The 22,241-nt window shown below is 51.8% G+C and overlaps 1 protein-coding gene across 6 annotated transcripts in view; it reads left to right on the top strand.

The window, feature by feature from the left end:
• The first annotated feature begins 7,254 nt into the window (after positions 1-7,254).
• The window catches only part of FERMT2 (FERM domain containing kindlin 2), a 49,876-nt gene continuing 34,889 nt past the window's right edge, over positions 7,255-22,241 (top strand). For 2 of the 6 annotated variants that reach the window (XR_007204260.1, XM_048306900.1), the window contains exons 1-2: positions 7,255-7,329; positions 8,343-8,511. Coding sequence is in view for 5 of the 6 variants with exons in the window: in XM_048306900.1 (XP_048162857.1) it covers positions 7,267-7,329; positions 8,343-8,511 (232 nt within the window). In the remaining variant the exon portion in view is untranslated. Of the gene's footprint in view, positions 7,330-8,235; positions 8,512-22,241 lie in introns of those variants that run through there. The other 4 variants (XM_048306903.1, XM_048306901.1, XM_048306904.1 and 1 more) reach the window with 3 other exon arrangements.

Here is a 22,241-nt window from a genome sequence, read left to right as displayed (position 1 = left end):
CTGGCTCAGCTTTAAAACCCTCTGATGGTGGGGTCACTCCTTCATTCCCTCACATCCAAACAGTCTCCCCAAAGAGCCAGTCCTTCTCCAGGTGATTTGTCCATTGTTTTTTTGCCCATCCCTTGTGGAAAGGCAGAACAGGGCATTTCCTCCCTCTTCCATCCCTCCCTCCCTAGATAAACCCTCTTATCTACCTGAAGATGTTATCATCATTCTTTCTTTCTCTAGGGTAAACAGCCTGAATTCTTTCAACCTTTCCTCATCCGTCACTCTCCGGTCCCACCAGGACCTGCTAAGGAACTGGGACTGGGGGTCCCCAGTGGGGCCCTCTGTGAGCCCACCTGACCCTATTCTGCAGGGAATGTGGGGCTGCACCAGGAGCACCACAGGACCCTCGGCTGCAGACACCGTGTGTCTTCCAGAAGCTCCCAAATCACCCCCATTTCACAGGATTTGGGGGATTCCCAACATGATTGCCCACTCCTGGCCAGCTGAGAGCCCACCTCCCCTTCCTCCGGGAGCTGCCGATCGCTTCAGAGCGCTCTGCTCAGAGACGAAGTTCATCCCACCCAGTGATTCAATAACATCGATCTTATTCAACCACTCTGCCCTGCTCTGGCTCTGTTTTTCCAGCACTAACTGCATTACCATCCCGCTCACATCCGATCTTTCCGGGGAAGGCTGGAGCTGGAAAAGCACAAAGCCATCCAGCTGTCTGGCCATCATCCGTCTGCAGCTTCCCCCGGGACAACAGGTTCCCAAACGTGCTGCAGCTTCTCCGGGCATCTCAGGTGTCTGAGGGGCAAATAAAAGGTATCAGCCCCTTCCACTGATGGATTTGTTTTCTGTTTATGTTCCCCAAATCCCTTTTTTCAGTGCAGAACACTTCTCTGAGAGCCGAAGCGATCCTCGGCGGAGAGATGTGGATGTGACAGGGAAATCTGAGCCCGGTGACCATCAGAGCACAACCCCCCTGTTTCCCTGCACCCTCCTGGTGTTAATTTCCCTTCAAAAGGAAGCAATTTGGGGTTGTTTTTTAACCAATCCTGCACACAGGGGCAGTTGTGCTTTTCCACGAAGCGAATCCCACCAGCTATCCTGGGCAGTGTGATCCCAGCTCCAGTCGGGATCTGCATCCTCAGGGGTTCTAAGTCACTGCCTTGTGTCCAGTCTGGATTTCTCCATGTGGAAAATGGGAGAAAATTGCCATGATTCCCATGGCTGCAGCCATTTGTAGCAGGACATGAACGGGGAATTTGGGTGACCTGTGCTCACACACACCCACAACACAGCAAGAAGAGTCAGGACATAGAATCCCAAAATCCCAGAACGGTTTGGGCTGGAAGGGACCTTGAAGACCATCTCACTCCAACCCCCCCTGTTATGGGTAGATATGCTTGGTTTTGGTTAAAAACAAGACAGCAGAGATTTTGGAGGACTGGAGGGCCCCATGGACACCCCAGGGAAGAGGCTGTAGAGGACAAAGCTGAGTTGCTCCCCCTGGACCTGTGACTTGGGGTCTGGGGCAAATTTGGGTGCCTCACACAGGGTGAAAGTGTCCTTCTCCATCAGGGCTGTGGCCCCAAACAGCCCATGGAGTCCTGTGGTGTCAGTGCTTTGCTCAGGGACCTGTTACCACCCAGCTCTCGCAGGGCTCTGACGTGGGAATCAATAAAAACTCTCCTTCGGTGCTTTTTGGTCTGTGGCAGCACACGAGCAAAGGCAGCCAAAGCCCAGCGGCTCCGTCCTTGGTGCCCTCCTCCTCCTCCTCCTCCTCCTCTCCTCCTCCTCCTCCTCCTCTCCTCCTCCTCCAGCCCCGCAGCTTCCTGCAGCAGGGCTGGGATTTATCGGGAGGGTGTGATTTATAGGACAGGTGTGATTTATGGGGCTGCTGCTATACTCGGTGGGGCTTTGCAGCCTTGGAGGATTCCCTGCACCTGCATGGCTTCCTTCAAGCCCCGTATTTCCGAGGTTTGGGATGTTTCTGGGATCAGACAATGGGAACAAGGAGGTGGTGTTTCTGCTGCCAGCCTCTCCTTCCTTCTGGCTGGGCTTGGGGGCAGTGGACCCCCTCTGTTGGGAGCTCAAGGCCATGTGGGTTCTCCTCAGGATGCCACATGAAAGGGAGATGTGGGATTTTGGGGGATAATTGGTCCACAAGTGTGTCCCAACTGCTCTCCACATCTGGGTGTTCCCGTTCCCCTCCCTGAGCTGCTGCTGTCGTACCTCTGGTCATGGGAATGAAGAATAAATGCACCTCAGAGCATTTTGAGGGGTTGTGGGGTGGGAACAGGACCCTGGCACCAAATGGGTTGGTGGTGGAGCCAGCATGGGGCATCCCAGTGCCATCCAGAGGGGATGAGTGGCCCAGGCTGGGGCTTCTGGGGGTTCCACAAGTAGGAAAATCCCTCCCCATCCTCATGTCCCTTGAGCAGTGCAGGACAGTCCCATCCCCAGGGCTGGATTTCCTTCTTCATTCCACAATTTGGGGATTTTTGCCAAGCTCCAGAGCGACTCCAAAGTGCATCCATAGAGCGGGAGTCGACCAGCGCGTCTCAGGGATGCCCCAGGCCTCAGTTCTCTAAAAAAGCCTGCCAGACCAGCTTCACCTCCCCCTCACAGAGGGAAAACTGATGGGCTGGGAGCCAATTTCCCAAACCGTTGGGGAGGGAAGAGTTGGGGCTGGGGAGATAACGGGATGTGCTGGTGCCAGGGCTGGGCTGACGCTGCAGCACTCGGCGGTGCCGGCTCTGGGGCTGCCCCTTTGGAATCACACAGGATGGGGCTCCACAGGGTGCTGGGGGCAGTTTTTCTCCCTTTCTTCATGACCTGGGAGACCTGCAGGGTGCTGGGTGCCAGCACAGGCTGAGTTCCCACAGCTCCACTTCCCATCAAGTGGCTTCCCCCAAAAAGGTCTGAAGAGCAGCTGTGAATAATTCATGGTGGAATTTGGGGATTTTTGTTTTCCCTCCACTGCTTCCCAGTAAATCACTCCCAAATAGACGTTTCCCACTATCTGGCCAGCTCTGCAGAGAAATGTCAGACCCATCAGATGAATTATTTAGGATCTTTGGTGTCTCTTCTTGCTGACTAACAGTGGATAAATGATTCCGGGTGTTACTTCTGACACCCCAGAGTCACCAGCCCCAGGGATGGTGATTGAGTGTTGCCTGACATTTGGATTTTCTTTGAGCCCCAGCTCCCAGCCTGGACTTGGTATTTGTAAAGGCAGAAGAATAGGAGGCCTTCTGGAGGTGGAGAAAAGTCAGAACAGGAGTGGCAAAGGCTCAAAAAATCTGACGGACAATAGAAAGTTGCATATTGTGGGAGAAGAGGGGGTGTGGGAGATGTTTGAGCCTTTGGGCTGGATGGAGGCGATGGTCCAACATCCCTGAAAGTTCTGGGGATGTCTGAAAGATGGATGTGGACAGCAGCAGCACCTGAGAGGGACAAATTCCTGCATCCCTGTGCAGCATTTACCACGGGAAGTCACAAGGTGAGGATGATGAGTGCTCCCCAAGCCATCACTCAGGCACAGGTGATGCAGAGGAAGATCAGCAATGGGAGGAATTCCTGGGCATGGCTCTTGGGAGACACTCAGGCACCAGGCAGGGAGCTGCAAGGATATTTTTCAGCCCCGGGGATGAATCAGCTTTTAGGAGAATTTACCTGGGATTTATCCAAATTCTCCATCACATGGATTCAAGTGTTCAGCTAACAATTCCCTTTGGCTAAAAAGGATGTTTTAGGATGCTCTAGAACCTGCCAGCCCTTCCAGAAGGACACAAAATTGAAGGACACTTCTGACACAGGGGACAACTGACCAGAGAATGATTTGGGGCACGTTGCCCCCTGTGTGGACCAAAGCAAGAGTCACACACAGTGGAAGTCATCCCTGGCAGCTGGAAACGTCAGAAGGACACAGAAAAAGGCCTAAAGATAAATGACAGCAGAGGAATTAATGTCAGCAAGAAACCAATGCCTGACATTGCCAGAGAACAAGCAGAGTGGTGTGTTACAAAGAGCTGATTGCAGAAGAGAAAACCTCCCAGCCTGAGGCTTTGAGAGCTTAATTGACCCAAATTCCTGGAAAGAAGGTGAAGAGGGGACAGAAAAGAGCCCTGCAGGGGGGTTTGTCCTGCAGCACAAGCCTGGCAGGCTCCTGTGCACCGTGGCTGATTTCAGGAACTAGAGGCAAGAAAATGAGATGGGAATTTGTAGCTGTAGGGCCTTGAAACATCAGCTTGATTTACCAAGGAGGAGGTACCTCAATCCAGCTTTGTGTCTCTTATCTCTTGCAGCCTGGGATTTATTCCAGATGCTGCCAGGAGAAGCTGTGGATGCCCTGGAAGTGTTCCAGGCCAGGATGGACGGGACTTGGAGCAAGCATCATGGAAGGTGTCCCCACTTATGGCAGGAGGGGAAGGAGATGATTTTTAAGGTCCCTTCCAACCCAAACCATTCCAGGATTCTATTCTATGATTTTGTAACCTTTGGGCATGAAGGACCAGGCTGGATGGTTGTGACAGTGCTGAATCTTGGCCCCTGGCTTCATCCCATGTGGCCTTGGCCATCAGAGGAGGGGATATGGAGTGACAGGACAAGGCAGAATGGCTTCACATGCACAGAGGGCAGGGGTAGATGGGATATTGGGAAGGAATTCTTCCCTGTGAGGGTGGGGAGGCCCTGGCACAGGGTGCCCAGAGAAGCTGGGGCTGCCCCTGGATCCCTGGAAGTGCCCAAGGGCCAGGTTGGACAGGGCTCAGAGCGACCAAATCACAACCACAACCTAGAAAGACTAAACCTCCTCAGCTCCAGTGCCTCTTCAAGATCCTCATCACAAGTATCCTTCACCCTTTTCCAAGGTTCCTGGATTAACTCCATGCATGAGCAAAGTGGTGGCACATTTGTAGGACACGTAGCTGTGACAGCGTCACTGCTCTGCATTTACATCCAGAAAAATAAAAGAGCCACATCATGAGGATGTTTCTGAAATGACAAAATCAGGGAAGAGGGAATGTGGCCAGGAATAAACAAGGAAGCAGAGTTACCCAGCACGTTTCCTTTGCCAGGAGCGTGACCTTGTCTCTGCTGGGAAATGGTCATTTGTGAAAAGGGAGACTTGGCTGTGTCCAAAAGATGCTTGGAAGTGGAAGGGGATGAAGAGGCAGGAGATTGGAATGAGACGGTCTTTGAGGTCTCTTCCAACCCAAACTATTCTGTGATTCCACGATTTTGTGAAGTAAAGAGCTTGCAAGCCCTGTGTGAAGAGTGGTACCAGTGGCAGTGGTTTGGAAGGGAGAATATGGGCTCGGAAGTGTTGGAGACACAAAAAGTGGAGGGAATAACAAGCATCTGCATTTCTCCCTTTTGGTTGTTTTTTTTTTTCCCTGAAACTTCATCCTTGTTAAGGAAGAAGCTGCAGACAGAGCATATCAAGACCCAGGTGAAGCAGAGAGGTGACAGGAGCCTGCTCACCACCAAGTTGGAGCATGTCATGCTCGGAGCATTCGAGGAAACAGAGCCTTTGTTTACACAGAGATCTGGGGAATTTCTCTGCCTCTGCATACGGAGACAGGCCGGGCGCTCAGTCCTGTCACTTTCCCAGCTCCGGTCACCCAGCGAAGGCACCCACATGCACAGGGCAGAGTTCCATGGCTGGTCACCCTGGGAAGAGCCAGTCTGACCGGCTTGCCCGGAGCAGCCATGCAGGAACACTGGCAGGAACACCAGCTGCTCTCAACAACTGCCCGTAACATTTTAAAAACCGAAATAGAGGTCATGAGCTAAAAAAAAAAAAAAAGGGACAACACAAATTGGGGACAGGGATACTGTCACTCAGCTACACCACTGGTTTCCCAAGGATGCCCACTGAGCCATTTCTCTGGAAAAGTATCCTGATTTCCACGAAGAAGGGGCAGGCTTCTTGGGAGCTGCGCCGCGGGCAGGTCTGGTAGGTATCATCCCAGTCCCGATGGAAGCGGCCGTGCGTTTCGGCACCTTATTTGGCTATTGCTGCTCGTAGGGAGCGAGGACTTGTTGCAAACAGTGGGAAGAGCCCTGGGGATGCTTGGCTGGCTCTGACGCAAGAGCTGCTGCGCCGGTGCATTTTTGACCTTGCTTCGCCTCTCGGCCGAGCACTGCAACTCAGGGAGCCTCTCCCTCCGCATAGGAAAGGAGCCCCCGGGATGGACAGGGCAGGGAGAGGGACTTCCTCGGGGAAAGAGAAACTCTGCGAGTGGGTTTAGGAGCAGAAGGAGCCGGCAGCTTTTCCTCAGCGTGCAGCCAGCTGTAGTAAAAGGTTACCAGCTCCGCGGGGCCGTATCCAATTGCATCAGCTGGAAACCTCGTCCAACACGCCGGGCCCAGAGTAACCCTTTCTATTTATTGCCCTATTGTTCGAGGCTGGAGGAACACGGAGATACCATCTGGGAAAGCTTTGTTGTTACAGACCGGCTTTCGCCTGCGCTCCAAAGTCACCCTCTAAATAACGCTCCGGCTTCCACATTCGGGGGGATGGAAAGGGGGTTGCTCTGACCAGGGATTGAGGCCCCAAGAGAGTTTGAGGGGGGAGGTCACCTGCTGCAGCATCACCCAATTTCCCTCTGGCAGCATCAGCCACGTTAGCAAAAACCCTTGGATAAAACCTGGCTAAGTCTGCCCAGAGTGACCTCAGGAAAGGTTTTATTAGTATTAAAGGTATATTAGGTATTAAAAGAGAGGAACAGCCTTTATAAATATCTGTTATAATACAGCAAAGTCAAAAGTGGGAAATTTTTACCATCCTGTTAAGGGGGTTTTGTTGCCTCTGTGGTGCCAAAGCAGCCTGGTCTAGTGGAAGTTGTCTCTGCCCATGGCAGGGGGCTGGAACTTGATGGTCTTTAAGGTCCCTTCCCACCCAAACCATGCCATGATTCCATGGTCCTAAAGCTCCCACCACCATTCACGGGGAATGTGGGAATGGTGCTCATGGAGACAGCGCTGGGCTGGCAGAGCCATCCCCTAGACTGCCAGGGCGGGCACAGCTTTGCTGGGATGTGACTTCCCATCACCTGGCACAGGGCAGGATAGATCCACAGCGCTGGACCTCACACCACAGCCCCTTCCGCGTGCTGGATTTTCAGGAAGCACGGCTGCTTGGCGGGATGTGTGTATCACTGGGTGGAGGAGCTACAGGAAGCGGATAATATTTTTTTTTCCTCCATTTGTGCCGGTTCAGACCCTTTTATTTAAAGACAGTTCCCATTTCCCATATTCACACAGACTATGCGGATGGAGGGAACCAGCCCATCTCCCAGCCTCAATGGAGGTACAGACTACTATGCCAAGGTAGGGTTTTGCCGAACGGGAAGGGTTTTTCCTATGAATTTGGGGCCAGTGTTAAAAAACACCCCGAAGGGTGCAGAGTGGGCACGGCTGCCACGGAGCCCATGTGTGTTTGGGACGCCGAGTTTTGGCCAGCTCTAATGGATGCTCTCTGGGCTGGCTCCCGAATTTCCCACTCTGGATGCCCTGGGACCACTAGCCACGAGCCAAGCCAGGCAGGGCTGAGCAAAGCTGGGCATAGCCAAGCCGGGACGAGACAAGCTGGGATGAGCTGAGCCAGGATGAGGCAGCCCGGGCTGGGCTGGGCAGAGCCAAGCCGGGATAAACCGAGCTGGGATGAGCTGGGCCGAGCCGGGGTGGGCAGAGCTCAGCGGGATGAGCCGAGCCGGGGTGGGCAGAGCTCAGCGGGATGAGCCGAGCCGGGGTGAGCCAGGCAGAGCCGAGCCGGGATGAGCCGAGCCGGGATGAGCCAGGCAGAGCCGAGCCGGGATGAGCCGAGCTGGGCTGAGCAGGGCCGAGCCGGGATGGGCACGGCCGAACCGGGCTGAACCGAGCCGAGCCCAACCGAGCCGAGCCGGGCCGGGCCGGGCCGGGCCGGGCCGAACCGGGACAAACCCAAGCCAGGCCGGGCCGATCCCGGCCGGGCCGCCCCCCGGCGATTCCCGGATGTTGGAGCGGCCCCCACTTGCTCCGTCCTTCGCTTCCATAAAAGGCCAAGGGGCCCGGCAGCCACAGGCGCGTTTTTCCTTTAATTATTATCCCCCACCTCCTCCTCCTCCTCCTCTTCCCTCCCTCCCCGCGCTCCCTCCGCCTCCCGCTCTGCCCTCCCGCGCTGCTCCTCCCGCGGCGGCCCCTCAGGAGTGGCGGCGGTGGCGGCGGGGCAGCGCTGCGGCCCCGATCCCGCCCCACCGCGCCCCCAGCCCTGCCCCGGGGCGCGGAGCGGGCACAGCCGGGCCCATCCCGCTGCCGCTGCTGATCCCGCTCCCGCTCCGTGCCGGGCGCGGCCGGCGGCGCAGGAGGCCGGGGCCATGGCGCTGGACGGGATCCGCATGCCGGACGGCTGCTACGCCGACGGGACGTGGGAGCTGAGCGTCCATGTCACCGACCTGGGCCGCGACGTCACCCTGCGGGTCACCGGCGAAATCCACATCGGCGGCGTCATGCTGCGCCTCGTCGAGAAGCTCGGTGAGTGCCCCGGGACTCCCCGACCAGCCCGGCATCCTCCCAGTGCTCAGCACCCAGCTCCAGGACTGTGCTTTAAATCCCTGGATCCTGCTCCAGTGCAGTGCCCAGCTTCCAGCACTCTTCTCCAGTATTATGCTCCAGCTCCCAGCACCTTGCCCAGTACCGTGCCTGAGTACCCCAGTTTAGCTCCCAGCGCTCTGCTCCAGTACTGTGCTTCAGCTCCCAGCACCCTGACCCAGTACCCTGCTTTAGTTCCCAGCACCTCTGCTCCAGTACAGAGCTCCAGCACCCTGCTCCAGGACTGTATTTTTGTCTCCCAGCACCCTGCCTCAGCTCCCAGCACCCTCTCCCAGTACTGTGCTTTAGCTCCCAGCATCCTGCCCCAGTACAGTGCCTGAGCACCCAGTGCTGTGCTCCAGCACCCAGCACCCTGCTCCAGTATTGTGATTTAGCACCCAGCACCCTGTCCCGGGACTGTGCTCCGGCACCATCTCCCAGTACCGTGCTTTGCCTCCCAGCACCCTGCCCCAGGTCCCAGCATCCTGCCCCAGTACTGTGTTTTAGCTCCAGCACCCTCTCCCAGTACTCTGCCTTAGCTCCCAGCACCAGGGAGCACCCCAGGTCCCCACACCCTGCCCTAGCCCCCCATCCCAGCCCCCAGCAGCCCCCCTCCCTCTGCACCCTTCCAGACTCCCCCTCTCACCACCTCCACCAGCCAGACTTTACCCCGCCCCGGGGTCTCAGCCCCGTCCACCGGCTGCTTCACACCCAGGATTTTACACAGAGTTAGGAAACAGCTCCATTTTCGGGATGGGGGTGGGGGCGTATGGACGCTCCACAGTTTACAGCAAAACTTCATCCTGGAGCTGCGGCCGGTTCCGTGCGAGGCAAGCGCTCCCGAGGGTCCGTGGGGCCATCAGTGGGGTGATGTGGGCGAGGGGACCCTGGGGACACGGCGGTGTGCGGTGGCTTTGGGTGCACACCTGGACAAAGAGCCCGTTTGTCCGGGACGCGTGGGAACGCCGGGCCTTGGCCAGGGCTCGGTGCCCGCCGAACGCGGGGAGCCCGGCCCCGCCGAACCTCCTCCCCCTTGTCTCTTTATCGGCTCTTTATGGCTCGGCTGTGTTTACTCAGCGGTGCAGCCCGGGCTGATGGCTGTAATTGCTCAAATAAAATATTAATTGCGAGGTCCCGCGCGTGCCTGCGGCTGTGGGAGTAGCGGAGCTGTCAGCTGCAGGTCCCGCTCCGCTGCGGAGCCCGCGTGTGGCTTCAAAAAGCCCATCTTCCCCCGTGCTTAGCTTTTGATTTATTAATTATCTGGAGTCGCAGGAAGGAAGAGATGGATATAAATACGCTGGGTTTCGAAAGGAAGCGAGCGCTCGCATCAAAGGGTCTCGTGCTGGAGGGCGCCTGAACTCCCCGAAAACTTGATTTTATTCTGGTTTTTTACTCTAACGCTGGAGGTGCAGAAAGTTTTGCTGAAGCTGAGCGCTCCGTGGCTGGGGAAAAAAGCAAACCCGCTTTCTAGAGGGGATAAAAAACCCACCCATGAGTGAAGGAGCGATGCTGCCCTGGGTGCTGGGTGTCAGGAGATGCCGGAGCAGATGCAGGGCCGAAGCGTGTTTGGAAAGCCAGGCATGTGCACCGGGCCGGAGCCCAGCGAGGACCTAAATTAGCTCCTGACGTAATCCATCCCCCCCCAAATGTTTGCCCGGATCCTCTCCACTTGTTAAATTAGGGATTGTATGAGAGGGAAGGAATGCGGCGGCCACAGCGGCGTGGGGAGAGGGGATGGAGCTCCCCGGGGGGCTCAACCGCAGTGCCTCCCTCCCCGGGATGGTCAGATCCATGGATATCTCCGGCTGTTGCCTTCCCTTTCCCCTTGGCTTTTGTCGCCCGGCCAAGCTATACGTATTTAGTTCCTTTTAATCTTCCTGCATGTCAGCTCTTCCAGCCCTCTCATTATTTTTATGGCTCTTCTTTGAGCTCCTGCCAGTTGAGCGGGTTCGGATTTAGCAGAGCGGGGTGGGACGGGGCTCGTTCCTCATCCTCCCGTGCTCCTCAATGCCTCTCTTCATCCAGCCTCTGGGCTGCTTCATCTCCACATAAATTCATTTTGCAATTTTTCCACATTGAAACCCTTTCCCTGCATTTTTAACCTTTTCCTCCCTGACATTGCTCTGTCCCTGCTGCTGTTTATTTAATTATTTCAACAACTTTCAGTGTTAAAAAAATTATTCTTCTCCTGCCAAGCGGATTTTCTGCTGTGAGTTTTAAGGAAATTTCCTAAAAATAAAGTTTCCTTGCAGTTCTGGGTTTCCCTGTGGGATCCCCCGTGGACTGTTCCGCTTGCACGCTGCAGGGGGAGGAAGGAAGGCGGGTCAGTGCCTTGGGCTGGGGTTTGCCTGCTCCATCCTTTGGGACAAATCCTGCAGGCTTTGGAAAGTAGATTTCTGTGGCCTTCATATAGTTCCAGTGAAGTTTAGGACGTCAGTGGAAATTTGCAGCAGATCAGCCACACTCTGGTTGTAGAGTGGTGGTAGAAGCTGTTCACCATTAGTGAACAGGGGGGAAAAATGCCTTCCCTCCTCCCAGCAGCATGCAGAGCTTGGAAAAGGGAAAAACCTTGATTTCCATTAGTATTTATTGATGCTTGTAGGAGAAAAAGTGCAGTAAATATCCTGTTGGGATGAAGCAGGAATCCAGCAGAGTCTCTCCTCCTTAATTGCCAGGGGCTGCAGCTATCCATAAATCCCACGGGCTCGGTCCTTGCTTGCGCAGAGCGGCTGCGGTCGGACTCTTTGGGAATAGGCAATTAAAATCCGTGGCTAATGCAGGCAGGGATTGGAGAAAGCCCAAGCAGCAGATAGGGATTCTGGTAACTCAAGTGAATTGCAATGACCTGTTGGCTCCCCTGTTATTCATCACCCGCTGGATTAAGCCACTCTTGTTAACTGAGCCGTGCCAAGTTCTTGGCAAAGTCATCCCTGAAAAATAAGCAAAAAAAGTGCTGAGGTTTTAAGAGCAGCAGCATTTAGTTGCTCTGTGAGGGTTGGGGTCTGTGCTGGAAGCTCCTGGTGCTCGCTCAGGGTTTTTTAGGAATTTTGCCACTATTGACTTACAAACAAAAAAAAAATAAAGCTTAAAATCACTGGGAGCAGAGGAAGGAAGGAAGTGAACGCAGGTTATTGTTGTTATCAACTTGAGGCTGTTTTAAACACATGGAATTTTAAAAATCCTGCTTTTTTTGAAACGTGCTTGGGAGGAGCTCTGTGGGGTTTATGGAATTCTGTGGGATATATGGGGGATGCTCTGTCTGGTCGTGGGAATAAAGGAATAGCTGACAGAAACAGGGCACGGGGGACAAATGGTGTCTGACAGAGGCACAGCTTAAGACAGATGACCTAAATGTGCATTGAGCAGATTCAGAAAGTCCGTGCATAGAAGTTTTGTGATGGAAATGTGGATTTCTCTCTGGGATTCTTTTACACGCAGGATATGGGTGGCAGTCAACTCCAGCTCCTGGAATTTGCTGGGAGCACTGAGCATCTTTTTGGGCTTGTACCTGAGGAAAATAGATAAGCGAGTGAAAAAAACCCAGCAAGATTTGGAATTACAGATGTCCTTCTGGACCAAAAAGGGTCAAGGATGGGTAGTGTGGTGGCATCCCTATTTTATGGACCTGGGATGGGCAGGAGAGCTGACATGGATAAATGTCAGAGCAAAGCCTCTGCCCTCAGACAGGCTGATAATGGCAGGCAGTGATGACAGCTCCTGCAGCCTTCGGGTTTTTTGTGAATCTCAGCCTGGATAAGGGTTTGTGCAACTGGTTTAAACTCCATTATTCCCTTTGGCAGCTCCTCCTCTATCTCCTTTGTATCACCTTGGAGAGGGTGGGATGTCACCTGAGGACTGGCACAGGAGTTGGTCCATGCAAAGTTTTGGTTGTAGCACTTTAAGCTCTTTTTTAAAGTGGTTTCAGCCTTCAAATGTGTCTGGAATTCGTGTCTGGGATTCACCCCAGGGGCTCTTTTCACCATCAAATAGACTTTGTGTGTTATCTTCCAAGGATTTCAGCACCACTCCTTGCAAGATCAATTCTAATAGGAGTGTTGTTCTGCCTGTGAAGTCTCGTCTCCTTAATGGACCCCTGAAAGGTTTATGAATAAAACACCACCAAAGTGCAGCGTCATTGATTTGCCCAGGTTTGTGTCTGAGGTTTTGCAGTGCTTACAAACACTCCAGGCCCTCTTGAGACTCGCTGGGGAAATTCTTTGCCTTGCAACTGGTGTGAACTCCTGGGAACAGCTTAAGGCTATGGGAGAGAAATCCGGAGTCCTTGTCCCAGCTCATTCCTGTTGTAAACACAAGGCAGGATGAGGCTGCAGGGTTTGTTTTGTAGGTGGCTTGTTCCTTGTGCTTTGGACTTTGCTGGAATGCTGCATCCAGCTCCGGGATCCTCATAGGAAGGACGTGGAGCTGCTGGAGCAAGTCCAGAGGAGGCCATGGAGCTGCTCTGAGGGCTGGAGCCCCTCTGCTCTGGAGCCAGGCTGGGAGAGCTGGGGGTGTTCACCTGGAGAAGAGAAGGCTCCAGGGAGAGCTCAGAGCCCCTTGCAGGGCCGGAAGGGGCTCCAGGAGAGCTGGAGAGGGACTGGGGACAAGGGATGGAGAGACAGGACAAGGGGCAATGGCTTTTAACTGGAAAAGGGTAGATTGGATATTGGGAAGAAGTTCTTCCCTGGGAGGGTGGGGAGGCCCTGGCACAGGGTGCCCAGAGAAGCTGTGGCTGTCCCTGGATCCCTGGAAGTGTCCAAGGCCAGATTGGACGGGGCTTAGAGCAACCTGGGACAGTGGAAGGTGTCCCTGCCCATGGGCAGGGGGTGTAACTGGATGGGCTTTATGGTCCCTTCCCACCCAGACCATTGTAGGATTCTCTTATTGCGGCCACACTTTCCAAAATTAGGTGTCTGAGCATCAGTACTTGGTGCCAGGCATGAGCTCAGGGTGTTCCTCCAATCCGTGCCCACGATGTCACCTGGGCACCTTCACATGGGACATCCACAGGTGCTCATCTGCCCATCAGTTGTCACCTGAGATGAGAAGGATTTATTTTTTTCCTTCAAAATCAGCAGTGGTCACTCCTCAGAGTTGCTTTTCATGACGTCCATGAGAGGACTCCAAGTGCCATTCAATCCTCCAGGAGCTGTTTGTGTTCCCCCTGGGGCTGGGTGCTGAGAACGTGTCCCAGATAATGTCACAGATGGGGGTGGTGTTGGCTGCTGGAGGCAGCCCAGGCTGCTGTGGTTTGGGCAGGCACTGACCCCGCTCCAGATTTCCCTGGAAAATTTCTTCCCAAGCTTTTAAACAGCAAAACTTGCACAGCTGTTGGGCAGTGGGATGGTGAGCACAGAGGGGGATCTGGCACCTGCTGAGCACAAAAGTCCTCCTGCTCCAGATTCAGGCAGGATTTTGGGCTGTTCTGAGTTGGAATTGGTACCCTGGAAGCTGCTGGATGCTCCCTGTAGAGCTGCTCCCACTTCAGCAGCATCCTCCAGCAGCCCAGCAGAGCTGCTCCCATTCCCTGCATTTCCATATTGCCACTTGATTAACCCCTTTGCTCACAGCCTGTGCTGATCCTCACCCTCCAAACAGCACATTTTTGGTGACATTTAAGTGACAGCGTGCCAGTGCTGTTAACACACACTCCAGCTGTGCACATTGATCCATAAGGGACCAGCTCGTTCCTTTACATCCAGCTTTGGGCTGCAGGAAGCTCCTACGTGGGCTCAGATTGATCGTGGCTCAGATAAAGTCCTCTTTGTGAGCCTGAGTGGAATATTCAGCTGAGCTGCCAATGACCAGAGGAATTCAGGGTGGGGGGAGGTAAAAGCCACATAGAGGCAGCTCCGAGCTGCAGTCACGGCAATTAATATTTGTACTCAGAGTGATGAGGATTCTTTAGGAGCCAAAACAATTAAGATTTTATTTCTATTTAATTTTTTTTTTTAAGTTCTGTCACGGTGAACCATCTGATTCGGCTGGAAAGAGCCAGGCTGAGCTTGCAGGTCCCAGTGGGAGGGGAAGGAGCGCGGGGTGGGAGGCAGTGTCAGCGTTCCCGCAGATCCCAGAGCCTGGGTTTGTCCCACCACAGACAGGAAATTGTTGGGTTTGCTGCTCCCACCCAGCCCAAATCAGTAGTTTCCTCTTCCAGCTCCCTCAGGTTTCGATTTGACATAAGGCACGTGGGGAAGCCAGTGTGGGGAGCTGGAAAATCATAGAAATCATCACATTCACACACTTCCTCTTCTTTTTTTCATACCTTTTTTTTTTTCTTTCCCTTTTTCTTTCCTTTTCTTCTCCATCAGGGCTTGTGTTTCACCCAGGCATCTGTCTGAGTCTGAGCTGTATAAAAAATTATACTCAGAATAGAATCCCTGGAAATGTTCAATGCCAGGTTGGACTTGGAGCACCCTGGTCCACTGGAAGGTGTCTCTTGGGGTGGAATTAAATGGTTTTTAATGTCCCTTCCAACCCCAACCACTCTGTGACTCCATGATTCAGCAAACCAGGCACCTGGATTTTAACCCTTGGTCTTTGATGTGATTAAAAAAAAAAGGGTTGTGGATAACTGCCTGAAATTGTGGATGTGGGGAATGTTTACTGAGTTGGGAAAGATAAGGGGTTATTTGCACTGCAAACTTCAGTCATTTCAACATCACCAGGGACACCAGCACCACCAGCTTCTGGTTTGGGTGTTGGGGGAGTTTTTTTAGTGGTGGGTTTTCTGACAGATGAGGGGAAGGAAGGAGATTTGCAGCCCTTGTGGAGCTCACTGACTTCAACCCAGCATCCAGCCCTGGGTGTGCTTGGGGGGGAAAAGTCTCGTGGTATGAAAACATCTTGGAGAAAGCTGCATTTCTTCATTCTCACTCTGAAATGTGAATTAATTGACTGCTTAGAAAGGGGCAGAGAAACAAAACGGAGCAAAACTCAGCTGGTGGAATTCAGTTCTGAATGTTCCAGCGGCTTTCAGGGGTTTATGGTGTGTAATTTGGAAAAATGCTGATACCCCCAAATTCCTGCTGGATGGAGTTTGGGCAGAGTTGCTGTAATTTAGTTTTCTTGCCCAGGTTTGCTTTTGACACGTTGCTCTCATATGTGCTGGAGCTCCCACCAGCCAGAACTGATGGGGCAGGATATGCCAAATGCCCAGAAAATCAGGGGAAAGCTTTTTTATTTATTTATTTTTCTTTCTGGAGAACTGATCTTGCTTTTTCTTTCATTCACCCATTTTCCAGCGAGATTTCAACACCTCTGCATGCAGCTCCCACTCTGTGGCCGTTCCAATGTGAACCTCACCTGAGGGCTGTGTGCATGGCATGGCCCTGTGCCAGCACTGATCCCTCTCTTCCAGACCAGGTGGGATCTTGGGAGACCTCCACTTTTTGGTAAAATGTGGCTGAATTTGGCCAACAGGTTGAGAGCAACACTGGGAGGGGATGCACACAGAAAAACAGCCCCACCAGCAGTTGCAGAAACCTTCCCCTTTACAGCCTCAGCTGACTTTTAGCTTGCAGAACATCCTGAAAGCACCCAAAAAATCCATCTTGCCAATGGATTTTAAATCTCTTCCCAGCCCATTACACCTGCTTGGCTGGTGGTTGCTTTCTTTATTTTCCCCTGCTCCCTGCAGGCACATGTGCTTTGGGAAGGGTTAATTGCTGAAACTCCAATTCAGTTAGAAAGTCTGGGCTTTATGAAATTGCCTGGAAGAAGCTCTGTCCCTGTCTTGCTCGACTTTCCTTCCTGGCGGATGCTCCACAGAGCTTTGCTGCAGAGCTCCTGCAGCAGGAATTGTCCCCATCCCTCATGTCCTGCCCCAGGGCTTTAGTGCCAGGACCTGGCCCTGTGATGGGTGAGGCAGATCCAAGCTCAAGGTTGGAGGTGTTAAAGTTCTTTAAAAGTGTTTTGTGTTCATTAGTGAGCTTGGGGCAACAGGCAGAACCAAACAGAAATCATGGAATCATGGAATGGTTCAGCTTGGAAGGGACTTTAAATCCCATCCCACTCTACCCCCTGCCGTGGGCAGGGACACCTCCCACTATCCCAGGTTGCTCCAAGCCCTGTCCAACCTGGCCTTGGACACTTCCAGGGACCCAGGGGCAGCCACAGCTGCTCTGGGCACCCTGTGCCAGGGCCCTGTTCTTCAGACCATGATCTCACCTGGATCTGCAAGAGAAGGATCAACACTTAAAATTATGGAGTGAGGTGAGGCTGCCTGAGGTATCCTGAGGCTCCAAGCCTCACTTTCCAGGGATCTAAGCTTTAACCAGAGATTAACCATCATTAAGGCGCTTGGGGAGTTGCCTGGTGAGAGGTTGGGAATTCAAGCTTGGGAATTCAGGTTGCCCATCATCCTCATTTCCCTGCCTGATGCATCATCCATCCCAATACACGTCCTCTGGCTCCCTTACTGGGTGTGATGTCTTTTTGGCAGGACCAGCTCCTCTGGCTTGCACATTCCTTGGGGATGAGTCAGGACTGCAGGCTGCTGTCACCATGGGACACTTGTCCTTTTTGGAGAGGGAAGGGAGCCGTGATCCAGGGCTGGAGGGTGAGGGAGGCTGGGCTGCTCCTCAGGACAGCTCCTTGGAGAAGTGCTTTTCCTTCCTTCCTTCCTCTGCTGCAGCATTTCTGCCCAATGCTTCCTATTTTGTGCTGGATGAATCATGGAAACCACACTCCTTAATCGAGTTTTCTGCCATTTCTCATGATTCCATGGAGGCAGCCAGTGAAAGCCTCCTCTGGAGAGCTGCTTGATGAATGGGGGGGGGAACAGTTGGCAAAATGAGGTTGCAGAGATCCTGTTTCAAAAAAATCCAATTAAAAAAATAATAATCCACCCTTGCTTTCCTTTCTTCCCTGCCACAGAAAAATGAGTAATCCATATTTCTCTGGGTTGCTGGTGCAGGGATTTAAAGGAATTCTGTACACCACTGGCAAAGACCTGCCTGAGCCCATCAGTGCTGGGGGTTTTGGGGAGCTGAGGTGACCTCAGCTCTCAGCTCCTCTGGAGAGTTTCCCAATATTCCAGCTGGGTTCAGCATCATGGGAAAACTCTTCCTGCTCAGGGATTTAGACAGGGTTGGGTATGGCTGTGCAAGCATTTAAATGGAACATAAAGCTACCAAATAGCTGAAAAGCTTAAAATTACAGGGAAAATGTTGCAGGAAGCCGTGATGCCCCATCCCTGGAAGTGTTCAAAGCCAGGCTGAATGGGGCTTGGAGCAACCTGGGATAGTGGGAGGTGTCCCTGCCCATGGCAGGGGGTGGGACAAGATGCAATCCAAGTTAATAAACTTTCAAGTAAGCTAATTGAGCAATCCTATTAACACTGGAAAGAGCTTCCTTCCTCGAGTTTACTTTAGAAAAACAGTGGCTTTCAGGCTTGTTGGGATTTGCTCTTCTCCCTGTAGCCCATGGGCTGAGCATCTTGAGCCCTTCCAGGAGCAGCGTTTTGGGATATTTGAGGGTGATGTATCAGCTCTTCAGGACTCCAGTTACCACCCCTGCCTCATCAAGACATGGACTTTCCATTGCAAAGCTGACTTAGAATCCCAGTAAAAGGCAATAAAAGAACCCCAGTTCTTTTTCCAGCAGTGCCTTAGCGCATTCCCTCATTAGCAGCAGACGCTCCGTAATTTCCCTGACAAGGACAGACACATGGAACATCCACATGCAGCATTGCATCCCAATGTGCTCAGTCTCCTCCACTGGGATTTTGTTCCCCTCCCTCCTCCTTTTTTCCTTGCTCTTGAATCACTCTGTGCCACTACACGAGGGCTTTGACGTCAGGACTTTGCCATGAACGTGTGCCCTGGCACGCTGGGGTAAGAGGGAGATCTCCCAATCTGGGTCGTGCTCATGGAATCACAGAGTTGGGAACAAGGCTCCTTTTGTCTGTGTTTGTTTGGTGGCTGGTTTTTATTTTTATGAAGTCAAACTATTTTTCATGTGAGAAATATTCTTCTCAGACTGAAATTCCAGCACAGGTCCACCCTGTTTTGGGCACCTCCATGGATGGGTGTGGATCATCTCCTGAATATTTGTGTTCCTGAAAACAAAGTAGGATGAAATTTTTCCAGGGGCAGATAGTGATAGGACAAGGGAGAATGGTTTTAAACTAAAAGAGAGGAGGTTTTTTTTAGTCCCAGCTCATTCCTGATGTAAACTCAAGGCAGAATGAGGCTGCAGGTGACTTGTTCCTTGTGCTTTGGACTTCGCTGGAATGCTGCACCCAGCTCTGGGATCCTCATAGGAAGGACGTGGAGCTGCTGGAACAAGTCCAGAGGAGGCCATGGAGCTGCTCTGAGGGCTGGAGCCCCTCTGCTCTGGAGCCAGGCTGGGAGAGCTGGGGGTGTTCACCTGGAGAAGAGAAGGCTCCAGGGAGAGCTCAGAGCCCCTTGCAGGGCCGGAAGGGGCTCCAGGAGAGCTGGAGAGGGACTGGGGACAAGGGATGGAGGGACAGGACACAGGGAATGGCTTCACTCAGATCAAGGTTAAATGGGATATTGGGAAGGAATTCTTAGCTGTCAGGGTGGGCAGGCCCTGGCACAGGGTGCCCAGAGAAGCTGTGGCTGCCCCTGGATCCCTGGAAGTGTCCAAGGCCAGGCTGGACAGGGCTTAGAGCAGCCTGGGACAGTGGAAGGTGTCCCTGCCCATGGCAGGGGTTGGAATGGGATGGGCTTTAAGGTCCCTTCCAACCCAAACCATCCCATGAGTCCATGAAAACAATGGTGAGAGTTGCCCATGGTGGCAGATCCAGGAGAATTTCTGGTACCATTCCATGTTTATCCATGGATAAAAGCCCTTCCACAGGTGGTGGCTGCAGGGTGGCTGCTGTACAGGTTATTTTCCATTACATGTGTCAAATACATGTGGGAGATGTGCTTAAAACTCCTCTCAAGTCCCGTTAGCTCCGGGAGCCTCAGTTTGTCCTGGCTGCAGCTTTATTAATCAGTGATGATAATTTCATGGGCTGTTTCTCTCCCTGTTTCAAAGAATGATGTTTCAAGTGTTGTGACCAGAGGCTGGAGGGATTTTTGTTCCATTTTGAACTTTGCTCTGCAATTAAATCCCCGTTGGGGGATGGAGGGGACTCTACTCCAGTGCACTCCAGAAGACTCATATTTTCCCTAAATTATAGATTTTGCCCCAAGACAGCGACTGTGTCACCCAGCAAAACACATCAGCATTTCTGCTGGACTCATGATAAATGAAAATAGCTCTGGTTTTAAATTTTTCTTCTTTTTTTGCTCCACAATTATCCTGGAAGGAGTGGCTTTGGCATGCTTGGAGGAATCTGGGTTTCCAGATTCCTTCAAGAGGTCAGTGGGAGCAGTGAGGAGGTTGGAGGGAGCCTCCCCTGGAGGGAGCAGTGGGTTCAGCTGCACAGATGAGTGTTACACTTGTTACATATATGTTTATATAAAATAAATATATAACCACTACAAATAAATGTAAATAAAAAGAAATATATCTATTTTAAGAAAAATCTTTGGCATCTTTGGGACTTTCAGCAACTCTCTTGATTATTGGGGTGTCCTGTGCAGGTCCAGACGTTGGATTTGATGATCTTTGTTTGTCCCTGCCAACTCAGGATATTTCTTTTCTCTTCTTCTCTTCTTCTCTTCTTCTCTTCTTCTCTTCTTCTCTTTTTCTCTTTTCCTCTTTTTCTTTTTTTCTCTTTTTCTCTTCTTTCTCTTCTTCTTCTCTTCTTCTCTTTTTCTCTTCTTCTCTTTTTCTCTTTTTCTTTCTTTTTCTCGTTCTTTCATTCTCTCATTCTTTCATTCTTTTTTCCCTTCCCTTCCCTTCCCTTCCCTTCCCTTCCCTTCCCTTCCCTTCCCTTCCCTTCCCTTCCCTTCCCTTCCCTTCCCTTCCCTTCCCTTCCCTTCCCCATCCTCTTTTCCCCCTTCCCTCTTCTTTGCCCTTCCCCTTTCCCAGCACTGCTCTCCTGCTCCATGCACCAAATTAGCTGGTTTTTTTTAGTCTTTCTGAATATTTTAGGAATATTTGCCCAATTCCCTGATTCTGCAAGTGCTGTGAAGCTGCACCTTCCCCCCTCATGGACACATGGAAAACCAACTAGAGCAACCACACGAGGTTCTGTACAATGATTTTTGGTGGTTGGTTGTTGGGGTTTTTTCTCTTTTTTTTTCACTTTTAGTCTTAAATTTCTCTCCTCCCCAACTTTTTTAACACTTTTGCCTTGTTTTCCATGCTGGGGAGCTGTGCACTGCATCCTGAGGGAGCAGGAGAGGGTATCCCCCATCCCTGAGCTCCCCCAGGGCATTCCCAGCTGTTTATTGCTGGAAGTCTCTTCTCCTTGGAAGGAGTTTTCCTCCCCTTCCAGCTTCCCAGGAGGGGTGTGGATGCAGCCAACACCCAGCCCAGGGTTTGGAGAGCCCTTGGAGCTGTGAGGGCTGGATTAAGGTGTTATCAGCAGGAGTTTGTGTTTAAAGGTACTTAAATCAGCTGCCTGCACTCCGTGCTTTGTCCACATCTGTATTTTTTCAATTCAGTGTGAAGTGCATATTAATTTTAAAATTCAGAAATCACCAAAAAAAAAAAGGAAAGTGACCACTTTTATTTTAATTTTCTTACAAAAACCCTCGAGGAGTTTCAGCCCATCTGCACCAAATTCAGTGAAAAGGTGGACATTTTGGGGTTGGTTTCGTGTTTTCCAGGTAGATTATCAGGTACAAAAAAGACTTTTTGCAAGAGGAAATGCTTGGCTTGTGAGTTGGTTTTGGTCCCTGCACTGTATCTTGGATATATATATGGCATTTTTATATATATATTTGTGTGGATATATGTGGATCTATTTTTATATGCATATATTTTGTGTGTTTATCTGTAATGATATGTGCATATAATTTGGTTTTGTCTCTGTTTTATAGATGCATATTTTTATATATATATGTGTGTGGGGTAAGTGTGTGTGTGTATGTTTATATGCATAATATATATGATGTATTTTATATATAATATATATAAAATATATGTTTAAATATATATTTGGGTATATTTATATATATATATAAATTTGAGATAATGGAAAGGCATTTTGCCACCTCAGCTTCCCAAGTGTGCCTAGACCAGAGCTGGATAATCCTGATTAAACCCACCCCTGGGAAAGAGCCAGGGAAAGCTGTGGAGCTAATTCTGCTCCTATGGAAAACCCCCCAGAGGGATGGATGGCTTTTGGCTCTGGCATGTTTGCCCCAGAGGAGGATGGTCCTTCGGATTGTTCCTGTGGGAATGCTGAAGATTCAAATCCCTTGCTCTAAAAGCCATCATTTATAATTAAGGAATGAGCTGCAGCCTCTGCTCCAGCTGCTTCCATTGCCTCTCTGAAGGTGGAGAGAATTCCAGGGAAAACAGTGTCACCTACAAATCCTGTGTGTCCAAAAATCCACCAAAAATCTGTGATCCATCCCAGGCAGGCTTGCAGAATTCCCTCTGTACCTACTCAAGCTTATGCAGGAGCTTTTTCATTATTTATTATGAACCCCCAGGTTCATAATTAAGGTGATGGAGGCATTTGCAGGGTCTTAGCTGCCCTATGGATTTAGTCCTGGATGTGGGTGTGAAAGGCAATCTGGTGCCGCCCCAGGAAAGCCTCTCCCAGAGGTGGAAACCACCCCTGCCTTCCAAATACCCATCCAGTG

Source organism: Corvus hawaiiensis, chromosome 6, assembly GCF_020740725.1.
Source record: "Corvus hawaiiensis isolate bCorHaw1 chromosome 6, bCorHaw1.pri.cur, whole genome shotgun sequence".
NCBI classification, from domain to species: domain Eukaryota; kingdom Metazoa; phylum Chordata; class Aves; order Passeriformes; family Corvidae; genus Corvus; species Corvus hawaiiensis.
Note: the sequence above shows the minus strand (reverse complement) of the source record. Positions and strands in the feature narration are given on the sequence as shown.